General features: G+C 36.1%; 2 protein-coding genes across 4 annotated transcripts; both read left to right on the top strand.

Annotated features, from left to right (window-relative positions):
- Positions 1–1,735: 1,735 nt before the first annotated feature.
- Positions 1,736–4,636, top strand: LOC119071771 (actin-related protein 1). Its single transcript, XM_037176825.1, has 6 exons — positions 1,736–1,877; positions 2,756–2,820; positions 2,901–3,227; positions 3,295–3,604; positions 3,666–3,902; positions 3,969–4,636. Exons 1-6 carry the CDS (start codon positions 1,830–1,832, stop codon positions 4,110–4,112), a joined length of 1,131 nt encoding a protein of 376 aa, XP_037032720.1. The 5' UTR covers positions 1,736–1,829; the 3' UTR covers positions 4,113–4,636.
- Positions 4,637–7,397: 2,761 nt separating this feature from the next.
- Positions 7,398–9,499, top strand: LOC119071778 (ninjurin-2). Of its 3 annotated transcripts, none has more exons than XM_037176854.1 (3): positions 7,398–7,730; positions 7,894–8,070; positions 8,422–8,655. In XM_037176854.1, the coding sequence occupies exons 1-3, from the start codon at positions 7,686–7,688 to the stop codon at positions 8,608–8,610; spliced, it is 411 nt and encodes a 136-aa protein (XP_037032749.1). In that variant the 5' UTR covers positions 7,398–7,685; the 3' UTR covers positions 8,611–8,655. The 3 variants fall into 3 exon arrangements, with proteins under 3 accessions (XP_037032749.1, XP_037032741.1, XP_037032732.1); XM_037176846.1 differs by lacking the exon at positions 8,422–8,655 and adding an exon at positions 9,235–9,499 and having other exon boundaries at positions 7,431–7,730; XM_037176837.1 differs by lacking the exon at positions 8,422–8,655 and adding an exon at positions 8,885–9,195 and having other exon boundaries at positions 7,432–7,730.
- Positions 9,500–11,175: the final 1,676 nt, after the last annotated feature.

Genomic DNA, 11,175 nt, shown 5'->3' with positions numbered 1-11,175 from the left:
TTACCTTCAAATCTTGCTTAACCCTTTACAGATGGCATGCCGGGCAAGTACGTGACGAATAATTAAAAAGTCTTAAATTTCTTTTGATCGAAGTTTTCTACACCACAATGATAAAAGAGTCCCAGCGCCACCTGTTTGAAGTTTGTTTGCTCTCAAGGTTTAATAAGTAAGATTGACTGAAAATCTGAGTATAGGTTTGTTCCCGAACCCGAACTTTAACAACACGAACGACGACGATTTCATCGACAGGGATGAACATAACCTAAACGTCAAAAAATTTCTTTGTAAATTTTTCGTTAAAATTTTCGTCAACCTAAAAGTTGAGGTTAAGTTGCCTTCTGTGGATGAAATTTGACGTTTTGAAATGACCTTGGTAAAAATGACCTTTGAAATGACATCAGTAAGCAATCGTTTATCTCACAGGAAGGGGCAATCAGATCTTAGCCTAAGTTTTTTCAGCTGGATCACTCATCCGAACAAAACTGGTTCTGAGTTTCGGAGCGTTTTTATATGGAATTAACATTTCACACATGCGCGTGGCAGTATTAACATTTTCGTTTATATCAGTGAATCAGTTAAAAAACAAATTTTTAGGCTGGAATTTGAATGCCTTTTCGAGTAATTTAAATGTAATTAGATTTATCGAATTTATCACGAAGCTTTAAGGTGAATAGTTTTCTTTTATCGAAAAAGCTTCACCACTGATACGCATATGCGTATAGATCATCTTCAAGGCCTTTTGAAATGCCATCCACAAGAATTGCCATCCACGTTAAAAAAATTCCTTACAAATTAATGAATGAACGAAACATTTAACGAAACTTAAGTGAGGTTCCGTCTGAAATAACTGCATATTGAAGATGATCTATCAATGAAGTTATCAATGACTTTTCAAGAAAACTTACAATTACCAGGAATCAATCATTAATTTTAATCATTTTCTTAATTTTATTTGATCTGAATACTAAATTTATTTTGTCCTCGCTCTCCTCCTCTTCTTTTCCCCTAAGAGAGCGGTGAATAAAATAAAAAATTTCTCCACTGAACTGTCAACTCTCAGATTTAGAGGAATATGCCGTGGACCACGACAGAGTAAATTTAAAGAGTAAAGGTTTATTTGACTCTCCCGTGCATGGACAAATATAGTCATATTTTTAACATTAGAAGTAATCAGTGATTAAACGTTGGATAGTCGAGTTTTCGTGTGAATTTTGTTGATCCTAGCCCTAGGCGGAGCCGAGTTTTATTCCATTTATTATCTCTCAAATCAGTTTCAAATTACTTACAAATTACGAATTTCTGAGTATCAGCCTGTCAAGGCTTTGCAACAGGTAAACAAATCTAGGTTTAAAAGGAAAAATTAACACATTTGGCAAGACCAAAAGCCTGATCCAAGTCGAAAAATATAAAGAAAAACCTCTACATGACAAAGTGAACACCAAGCCGAGTTTGTATTCCGAGCTATGTGACGGATTTTCGAAAAGGACTGAAAAGTACGGTCGTTTTCGACGCATGTATCATGTAAAAAAGAATTTCAACACACACAAACGGACATATTCCATGAAACATAATTATTTTACGTATGTAAAGACTTACCGCACTTCTTCCGTTTAAAACATTGGTTTACTGGTAAACTGTGATGACGGCTTCGTTCGTTCCCAGAGGAAATATAACTAATTTTGTAGTAGAAGACCTAGAAGACATTCGGATAGTCATGTACTGCCAACATGACGAACACAATTGAAAAGGTGGTTTGACATTTGTGAATTTCGCGTTGTGGACATATTACTCATTTTTTCTCGATTTATTTATTAAATTTAGCATAAAATATGGAACCATATGATGTAATTGTCAATCAGCCCGTTGTCATTGATAATGTAAGTCCAAAATATTTTTGCACATTGTTGCGGAAACCGTCAAAAATCCGAATGATTCGTCGATGTAGGAGTTGTCTATCAAAATGACATCATTTATGCCTTCGCAGGATATATAATTGTTTTGAAAGAAAATCGGTGCCGGGAAAAACAAACATTTTTTATTGAACTTGAATTGTACCGTGTCATTGAATTAGGTATGGGCATCTTTTATCGGGCATCGAATCAACCAAATCGAATTTTTAGACTATCCAAACCTCGACGTCCCATTGTTTGTGGATATGCCACGGGTTTAGGTTCTTCAAATCGACTTATCGGCATTTTCAGATACGTACTGGTTGGATCCCGCGTAGCAAATTGTTTCGTGCGAGCATAAAATTGTGCCTGCGATCGACCACTCAGGTCCTTGTAGAAATCTCGATGTTTTTGGCATTTTATGTAAAATCGATCGATTTCATCTAAACGATGACGGCCAGCGACTGAGTCGTTGGGTGTGAATCCATGAATATTAACACGATGTTGATTGATGTTGAGTGTTGTTGAGGGTGGTACAGGCATTGGAACGGGATTCGGTGTAAATGTAGTCGAAATGCGTTTTCTTGGCATTTTGAGCAAATGATTTTTCGTTCAGACTGGCAACGAATTTTGATGTGACACAAATTGTCGATACGATCACTACGTGAATTTGACTTTCTTTTGTTACTATTCGCAAGTAGCACTGAGTAGCATTGGAAATTCGACAGTGAGTTCTTGAAGAAATGACGATTTGTCGACGTCACTTCAGGAACTCGTCGTTTCTTGAGAACGTCGAATTATCAGTGCAATGTAAACCCGAAAACTCGCCAATCAAACGTTTTCTAAAAATGAATGATTTTTTCCAGGGTTCCGGCGTGATAAAATGCGGATTTGCTGGAGATCAGATACCGAAGTGTCGGTTTCCAAACTAGTAAGTGACTCTCTTCCATCCACATTATTCCTCCCTATCAAGACAAGTAGGACTAAACCAAATCCATTCAAACAAATTAGTATCGGTCGTCCAAAACATGTTCGTGTAATGGCCGGCGCTCTGGAAGGTGATGTCTTCGTCGGACCGAAAGCGGAAGAACATCGCGGTTTGTTAAGCATAAAATATCCAATGGAACATGGCATTGTAACGGATTGGAACGACATGGAAAAGATTTGGAATTACATCTACAGCAAAGACCAATTGTCAACATTTTCGGAAGAGCATCCCGTACTGTTAACGGAAGCACCACTCAATCCGCGACAGAATCGAGAAAAGGCCGCAGAAATATTCTTCGAAACGTTTAATGTGCCTGCGTTGTTTGTTTCCATGCAAGCGGTGCTTAGTTTGTGAGTATTGTCAATCCAAAAATGCTTCCGTCGATCCGACTAACAGCCGATTTTAACACATACACAGATATGCAACTGGACGTGTGACCGGTGTCGTGTTGGATTCGGGCGATGGTGTTACACATGCTGTTCCCATATACGAAGGATTCGCCATGCCACATAGTATAATGCGTGTAGACATTGCCGGTCGTGACGTGACCCGGTATCTGAAAGCGTTGATACGAAAAGAAGGTTTCAATTTCCGCACAACGGCCGAATTCGAAATAGTCCGATCGATCAAGGAGACTGCGTGCTACTTGAGTACCAATCCATTGAAGGAAGAAAATATCGACGCAGAGAAGGTGCTGTACACGTTACCCGATGGCAATACATTCGATGTAAGTTTAACGGATATGTTCGAGGAACCGGATGGATTTAACAAAAAAAAATTCGATATAGATTGGACCAGCTCGATTCCGAGCGCCGGAAGTGCTATTTCGGCCAGATCTCTTAGGCGATGAATGCGAAGGCATCCACGAAGTTCTAATGTACTCAATCCAAAAGTCTGACTTAGATTTGAGGAAAATTTTGTATCAAAACATAGTCTTATCGGGTGGTTCCACACTGTTCAAGGGATTCGGTGATCGGCTGCTGTCGGAACTGAAGAAAGGAGTGGCTAAGGACATGAAAATTCGAGTAAATTCGAAATATTTTTTCGCATAAATCCGGAATTAATCAAACAAAATCCAATTTCAAATGCAGATTGCAGCGCCACAAGAACGTCTATACTCAACATGGATGGGTGGATCAATTTTAGCTTCGTTGGATACGTTCAAGAAGATGTGGGTGTCTAAGCGAGAGTTTGATGAAGAAGGTCAACGGGCAATCCATCGCAAAACGTTTTAGTTTACGCATATTTTAAATGAGAAGAAACTCCAGATGCATTTTCATTTCTTTTTCTTATATTCGTTTCCTCACTCTCCCCCCAGCCTCGGCACAAAATGTTCCACAAGTACGATAGTGTTTTCGTGAATTAAAACTGTTTTGATTTCATTACGCCCATTACTCTTTTGGGTAATGTCTGTTGTCGTCATACATGCTACGTACTTTTTTTAACGACTTCTTATGGTCTAAGGCTAAATAAAATGCTGTGTCGCGCTCAAATGAATCGGGAAAAAGAAAGCATTTCGGACGTTCATTTTCGATGTGTTATCAAGTACATTTTTGTCAAACCAATTTGACCGCAGTGAATTTAAATTTAATTTTGTATTAACTGGATGATTTAATCTGATGAGAACGAAAAAAGACCATTGAAAACTTAAACTATATTTATATATCGGAAAATGCTTCTTATTTATACAAATTTAATGTGGTAAATATAAATAGAAACTTAAAAATACAAAAAAAAAAGTTTAAAAAATTTAACCAAACTGCAAAGTGTTTTTGTTTTAAGGAGAAATACCACAAGCAATCTCAAACATATTCAGCTCAGACTTTAGCGTTCCATCTGTAATGTAAAATACCGAGTAAAATACGAAGATAGTGTTTCGTAATCCACTGAATTTTAAGTTTAAACCAGAATAATGGTTGCTCGCTTCGCTCGTATTACAATGCTTTCTAACACATACAAAAATTTTACCTCATATGTGCTGCGAAAATTCATTTTTCGCAGGGGGCAAGTAACTTCCGCCGCACTTAATATGTAAAATAAACTACATATTTGTGCGGAAAATCGTTGTTTTGACTCATGTGGTTGTTCACCTTCGGCTCAGCATACAAAGTCCACACTCTTCAAAACAACGATTTTCCGCACAAGTACTACTATTGCTGTGATTAAAAATCAATGTTTCTGAGTAAAAACTGAGAAAAACAGGTCAACTGAGAACGAGATGTCGCCTACTTCTTTCTTCGAAAGGGACATCTTCTTTTCCACATATTTTGAGGAAAATTTTCCATTCAGGCAAATCATTAAATGTAACCGCTAACGTTTCGTATTGTAAAGGGATCACCCTCTTCTACAAAAACTCTGTAAAAGGGTGCACTATATTCTACAAACATTTTGTGAAAGGAAGAATTACAATCTTCTGCAAACATTTTATAAAAGGAAGCATCTCACTATCTAATAAACACTTTGTAAAAGGAAGCATCATTCCTATCTTCTAGAAACACTTTGTGAGATATCATCATTTCTCTAATTCTCTCAATACCCATGGGTATGCATACCGAGAATACAGAAAAACGATGATGTCTCTTAAAATCCCGAAATCTATTTTTCTCCGACTGTACAAATTTATTTTGAGTTTTTTTTTTTGAAAAGTGCACCAATTTCTGAAATTTTCCTCGTTTTAGTGCCATGTATTCATTAACAATGGAAATGTGAATTTCATTAAATTTTTATGTGCCTGCTCAAGCAATTGTGTCCATTTCCCGCAACTCCTAGTTAGATGTTAGTTAAAAATTTACAGTCATAGGCTCACACATTGCACTTCGAAATCCACTCTGCCGAGTCCAAAGAATTCACGCTTCCACGTAAATTGTGGAGTAGTCTAAACAGACTGATCATGTGGTCATAAACGAGAAACAGTGTTGCATTTATTGATAGATTGAACGATTCATAAGTACGGTGGCCCTGTGACAGACTTTCATCCATTGAACGATCAAGGTTAAATTCGGGTAGCTAACCTGGATCTGTGATGTACGTTTTTATGTTTTTTTCTCTCCTAATTTAATTTTAAAACTTTTTTTTTGACTTCGCTTAATTTCTTGTGTAATTTTAAGATTAAATGCTCCACGCTGAATAAAATAAATTGGGATTATTCGGATTATTTTTGATTTATGGAATTATTTTAAGTCGGTAACCCATTGCCTCAGAATATTTGAATCTGAACTGACCTGAACTGAGTGTACCGTACCTGAAATCTGAAAATCAGTAGAAGTTCAAGACAGGTGACATTCTCGGTATTCCTAAAAAAATCTTAAATATACCTGAAATCCCCCCCTGATTTATCTGAGCTTTTACTGATCTTCATTAAATTCAGTACAGGACAAAATTTTCAATTCAGTTCAGGTCTAGTCAGATTCAGATCCTTGAGTAATTTACCGACGATTTCTAAAAAAAATCTGTCGACACAGCCCGCGACTTGTATTGGTATTATTCTTAAAAAAACTATTAATTCCCGAAATTTTTTGAGGTTGTGCAAAAGTATCGATGTTTAAAGAAATCGTTATGCAACTCAGCATCACAGTGTGCAAAATTTGCAATATCGGCTCAAAGTCTTATGTTATGCTCGAGACTTGTATTCTATCACGAGACCTCAAGCATAATTACACATCTAAAGCCTTATAAAGTGCTTTGCACTAGATGTCATAAACAACCATTTCTATCAGATTTCAAGAACACCTTACACTTGTACAATAGTATAGTGCAGGCGATATTAACACGTACAGTCGTAATTTGCAAGAGCAACTTTCTTTGTTAAGAAATTTCCAACATATTTTTGAAAAAGCTTAAGTTTCTTATGTTAAAGTTAAGATAAGGAGTCTTCCAGGGGCAAGCCATATTTCTTTCTGCTCTATTACTTCCTAAAGTTTCGAGAATACATGCCGAGAAAACTGCTTAAACGACACTATAGGTTTTAGTGTAAGGTGTAAGGTAGACACTAGAAAAACAGGAAAGGATATGCATTTTTAGTATCTCCTTTTTCTGATGGCGAAACATAGCCAACAAAAACCTTTTTGAGGACGTCAAAATCGTTTTATCATCTGTTATCGGCAGCAAAAATAGCGTAACACCTACGGTTAATGTGATCCTTTATAGTAAAACTAATATTAAGTCAGATCAAGTGAAAGATTTTGTATACCAATCATTAAACGATAATTTCAACGAAAGAAGTAGTAGAGTTAATATATCGTCTTTGAAGGTTAAAATATCAATTCTGGTCGTTAAATTATTATTTTCTTTAAATATTTAAAATCTAAGTCTAAATCTAATGCGCAACTTTAAATAAAGCAAGGATTGGACCATTTCAATCAACAACATTTCTTACATACTTTTACTTCGATAAAATTAATTCACCGAAAATAGGCCCTGGTCAAGAGTCATTTGATTTTGGCTTCGCTAGACTGACAATATTTTTTACCTTATCACCCTTTAATAACAGTTTATTTGAGTTCTATACAGTGTATGGAAAGGATATGCATATTTGTTGTATTCATCATGTATCCTTGGTAACATAAATTTGATATTTCAATAGCACAATTGCGCAATAACGTACAGTACGAAGTAATAAATGCGGTTTTTGTCATTCTGTTATTTGCATTCGGTGGTTAATTTAGTTAAATTTGTGAAAAGATTTTTTTTTGTTTAATTTGCTAATTTTCACAAGAACTTTGTCGAAAATTTTCTTTGTTTAAAACGATTCAAAAGTAGTTCCTTATTTCGCCACTGGCTTTCGGACGAAATTTGGAACGAGATTCTAAATGATGGCTTCAATATTACCGTCAACTTTGGGAGGTGATGCTCCGGTGAGTTTGTTTTTAGCAAACGTAATTTATTACCTAAACTGATAAACACTGTGGTGTGGTGGGTGGTATACATTTATCGATCGACATACTCGGTGTAACGGGTCAAAAATGATAGTTCAATATTATGAATAAACGACAAAGTGCATTTGATTTTCATTTTCAGTTGAAAACGATGGATGCAAATCGATATGCTACAAAGAAAACTATAGCACAAGGAATGCTCGATATAGCTCTATTGACCGCAAATGCATCTCAATTGAAATATATTCTACAAGTGGGTCATAAGCACGAATTTTACACGTTAATGTTGACGTTAATCAGCGTGTCGATAATAATGCAGGTGCGTAAATTTATCAATGGAGTGTTCCAGTTCGAACAGTTAACACAGTTTTCGAACAGTTGAGGCTGTGTACCACAGTTGTGTTATAACGAACTGGAACACTTAACTTAGTTTTACACCGAAAAGTGCACTATACCAATATTCCCTCTAGCAAACAAACTTCGATTTACCGCTGTCAAAATACCAAAATATTTCTTTGTTTGTCTAACAAATGTTGTTAGATTGCTAGAGAGCGTATTGATTAGACCGAAAAATTACCTGTATTCTCTTCCTGTGTGCTTCGCGATAAATTTCGATTTTACTTCACACGTCGACGATGTTTTTTTTAATATTTACCTTTGACTTCGGCAGGTTGTTTCCGGATTTTTAAGCCTATCGTTCAGCCTAATGAGAGACTGCCGACTTCACCTTGTCGAGTATCATAATTCTGCCGATATTATAAATTACATTCGCACTGGATTAGCGTTTATCATTACGTTTTTGAATCTGCTAGTTTCCGCTTTTGATTCGTCAATTTTTAAGTACAATGTAGATGTGTAGTGAATTAAAAGATTTTCTTGCTCCAATGAACTGTTTGTGTTTTAGGGAGGGTTATCATTCTAAAAAAAATCGTTAATCTCCAAAGTAGACATGATCGTGCGTTCTTTTGGTCCTCACGGATTCAGTTCTCACTCAGCTCACTCATACGTGCCATTCATTAATTTTAATTCATTGTTCGTCTGCTCAATTACTATAATTCTATCACGCAAAGCGTGACTCAGTTAATAAATGACAACAAAAAAATCGAAAATCAAATTCACTTTTCATCCAACAGATGCTCGTCGGCCTCTTGTTCATTGTAATTGGAAGTTTGAATATCAACCGTAAGAAAGACCAAACGGCTGCTATCATTTTGAACGATATCATTTTAGTGCTGATATTCATCATTTCGCTCGTAAACGTAATCATTTCTGGCTTTGGTATGGAATATTCATCACACCCACTGCATTTGTTAGAAAGGGAGAACTATTGAGTCAAATAATCCAATTTTCGTCGGGAACACACAGAAGGAATCTAACATCTAACAAAAATCTATCTCTAACTGCACCCAGCAAATAATAAAAAGCAAATTTTTCCACTTGAAAAGCATTATTTCATTGTCGTTCCATCCTTTCTAACGTACAGGTAACGGCAGCCGTATTAGCTTTTCTAACCAGTAGACTTGATCTGTACGAGAGTGCTCGCCAACGGTCAATCGCAAACGCTTTAACACACGTTTCGATGGGATTAGTGTTTGTGGCTTTATTTTGTGACGTTGTGAAAATGAACTTCGGCTTGGAACCAGCAATCCCCGTTACTGATAATAAAGGGTAAATTTGCTGTGTGATGTGCTGTTCAACTATGTAGTAGAAGTAAACATTATTTTTGGAATAAAATTTTTCTGATAGAATTTCCTGCTTCTCTGGGTTTTAATTGATTTGAAAACTTAGATTGCGTCATAAGAAAAGGATAGAATTCGCCTCACTACAACCTTGTTCTGGAAGCAAGATCTCGGAACGATCTTTACTTGTTTTTCAACAAAGCCAAAGGGAAAGTTTGGTTATCTTCGAGGGAAGAGCGTGTATTCCAGGCCAAAAGCGAGTAATAGCAAGCGCTGAGAGTTTAGTCGCCAAAGCAATAATTCAGTAAAACCGATTTTATTTGCGTCCGCCCTTTAAGTTATCATTTCTTGTACATGTCCTGTTCCCTAGGAAATCATTCATCGCATATGATGATAGAGCATAGGAGGAAGTGTTGTTTTTATTATTGTTTTAAGTTAAACTTTCCGAAAGCAAATAATAGCATATTACATTACATTCTGGAAAGTAATTAATTAATTCGAGAACATTTCGTGATACTATAAAACTCACTAGTGCACTTGTATATTTTTGAGCAACTTACTTTGGTGACAGTTACTTTGACAAGTGTTTCCAAAGCAAGTTGCCACGGCAGAGCAAAGTAAACCCCCTGGTTTATTTTACTATGCCGTGAAGTTGCTCAAAAACACACAAGTGAGCTTTCGAGCATCCCAAAATGTTCCCGAATGAATGAACTACTTCTCATTATCTAATGTAATTTACTATTTGCAGAAGAATGAATTAACGAATGATTTAACCCACTGCGTTGAAAAATAGTACATTACTATACCAGTGAAGTAATTTGATATCTCGTATCCAGATGCACTAGTGAAGACCCTTTCCCTCGCTCGTAAAGTAAAACGCCATACTTTACATGTGAAATAATTTGATATCTCGTATCACGATGAGTAAAAGTACCTCGGGCTGAAAATTACTTCACTGGTATAGTAATGTACTATGACTTTACAAGCGAGGAAAAAGGTTTTCACTAGTGAGGGAATAGCCACTTTACCTCACTAGTAAAGTAAAATGGATTTATCGCATACGCGGTGTGATTCCCCGAAAAAATTATTCACCTAGGATATATAAACAAACATTATACTTCTGTAAATTGTCAAAGTGTCATTCGCATGTCTTGTTGTCTCGTTTTCGCTTATGCGATAAAAAAGAATATGCACGTATGACAAGCCGTCTCGGCAAGCCTCGACCGCTTTGTCATACGTGCATAATATTTATTAAACATGGACATGAATAAGGAATCACAAATAACTACTTAATATGAAGTTGAGTAAGAGCAAGGGGTATCCAAACCCTTTGCGTTGTTCGCTTATTTGTGGTAGTTGGGCCCGAGTTAGCAGGCTTGGTGGTAAGTTAAAATTTCAACTATGATTCGCTGGATTGTTCGTGAGCAAATTGTTATAATTTTCTTAGAGCTATGTGTCAAGTGGCCTTGGCCCGATGAGATATAGACTTTTTTGAATCACAAATTAAAGCTAAACGTAGAAAGACTTATTTAATTGTCTTGCTTATTTGACAATGAGTATACTGTGTAGCTGTAGCGATTACGCATCACTAAACTAGTAATTTTTATAAGAAGGTCGTCCCAGCTACCATTAACAGCCTATTTACAAGATTTTTTTTTTTTTTGTTGAAAATTTCAATTTCAAGAACTTTGGTAATTTTTGAAAATTTCAAGAATTTTAAGAATTTACTTTTAGTATTGAATTTC

This window comes from Bradysia coprophila, chromosome II (genome assembly GCF_014529535.1).
Source record: "Bradysia coprophila strain Holo2 chromosome II, BU_Bcop_v1, whole genome shotgun sequence".
Classification (NCBI taxonomy): Eukaryota; Metazoa; Arthropoda; class Insecta; order Diptera; family Sciaridae; genus Bradysia; species Bradysia coprophila.
This window is presented reverse-complemented; position numbering and strand designations above follow the sequence as displayed.

What these genes read in the sequence shown, in the direction of transcription:
- LOC119071778 (XM_037176837.1), top strand. Translation starts at nt 7,686, where the DNA reads ATGATGGCTTCAATATTACCGTCAACTTTGGGAGGTGATGCTCCG. An exon ending in CTTTGGGAGGTGATGCTCCG is followed by an intron (nt 7,731 to 7,893) that starts GTGAGTTTGTTT and finishes TTTCATTTTCAG; the next exon opens with TTGAAAACGATGGATGCAAA. An exon ending in GCGTGTCGATAATAATGCAG is followed by an intron (nt 8,071 to 8,884) that starts GTGCGTAAATTT and finishes TTCATCCAACAG; the next exon opens with ATGCTCGTCGGCCTCTTGTT.
- LOC119071771 (XM_037176825.1), top strand. Translation starts at nt 1,830, where the DNA reads ATGGAACCATATGATGTAATTGTCAATCAGCCCGTTGTCATTGATAAT. An exon ending in ATGCAAGCGGTGCTTAGTTT is followed by an intron (nt 3,228 to 3,294) that starts GTGAGTATTGTC and finishes ACACATACACAG; the next exon opens with ATATGCAACTGGACGTGTGA. An exon ending in CTAAGGACATGAAAATTCGA is followed by an intron (nt 3,903 to 3,968) that starts GTAAATTCGAAA and finishes TTTCAAATGCAG; the next exon opens with ATTGCAGCGCCACAAGAACG.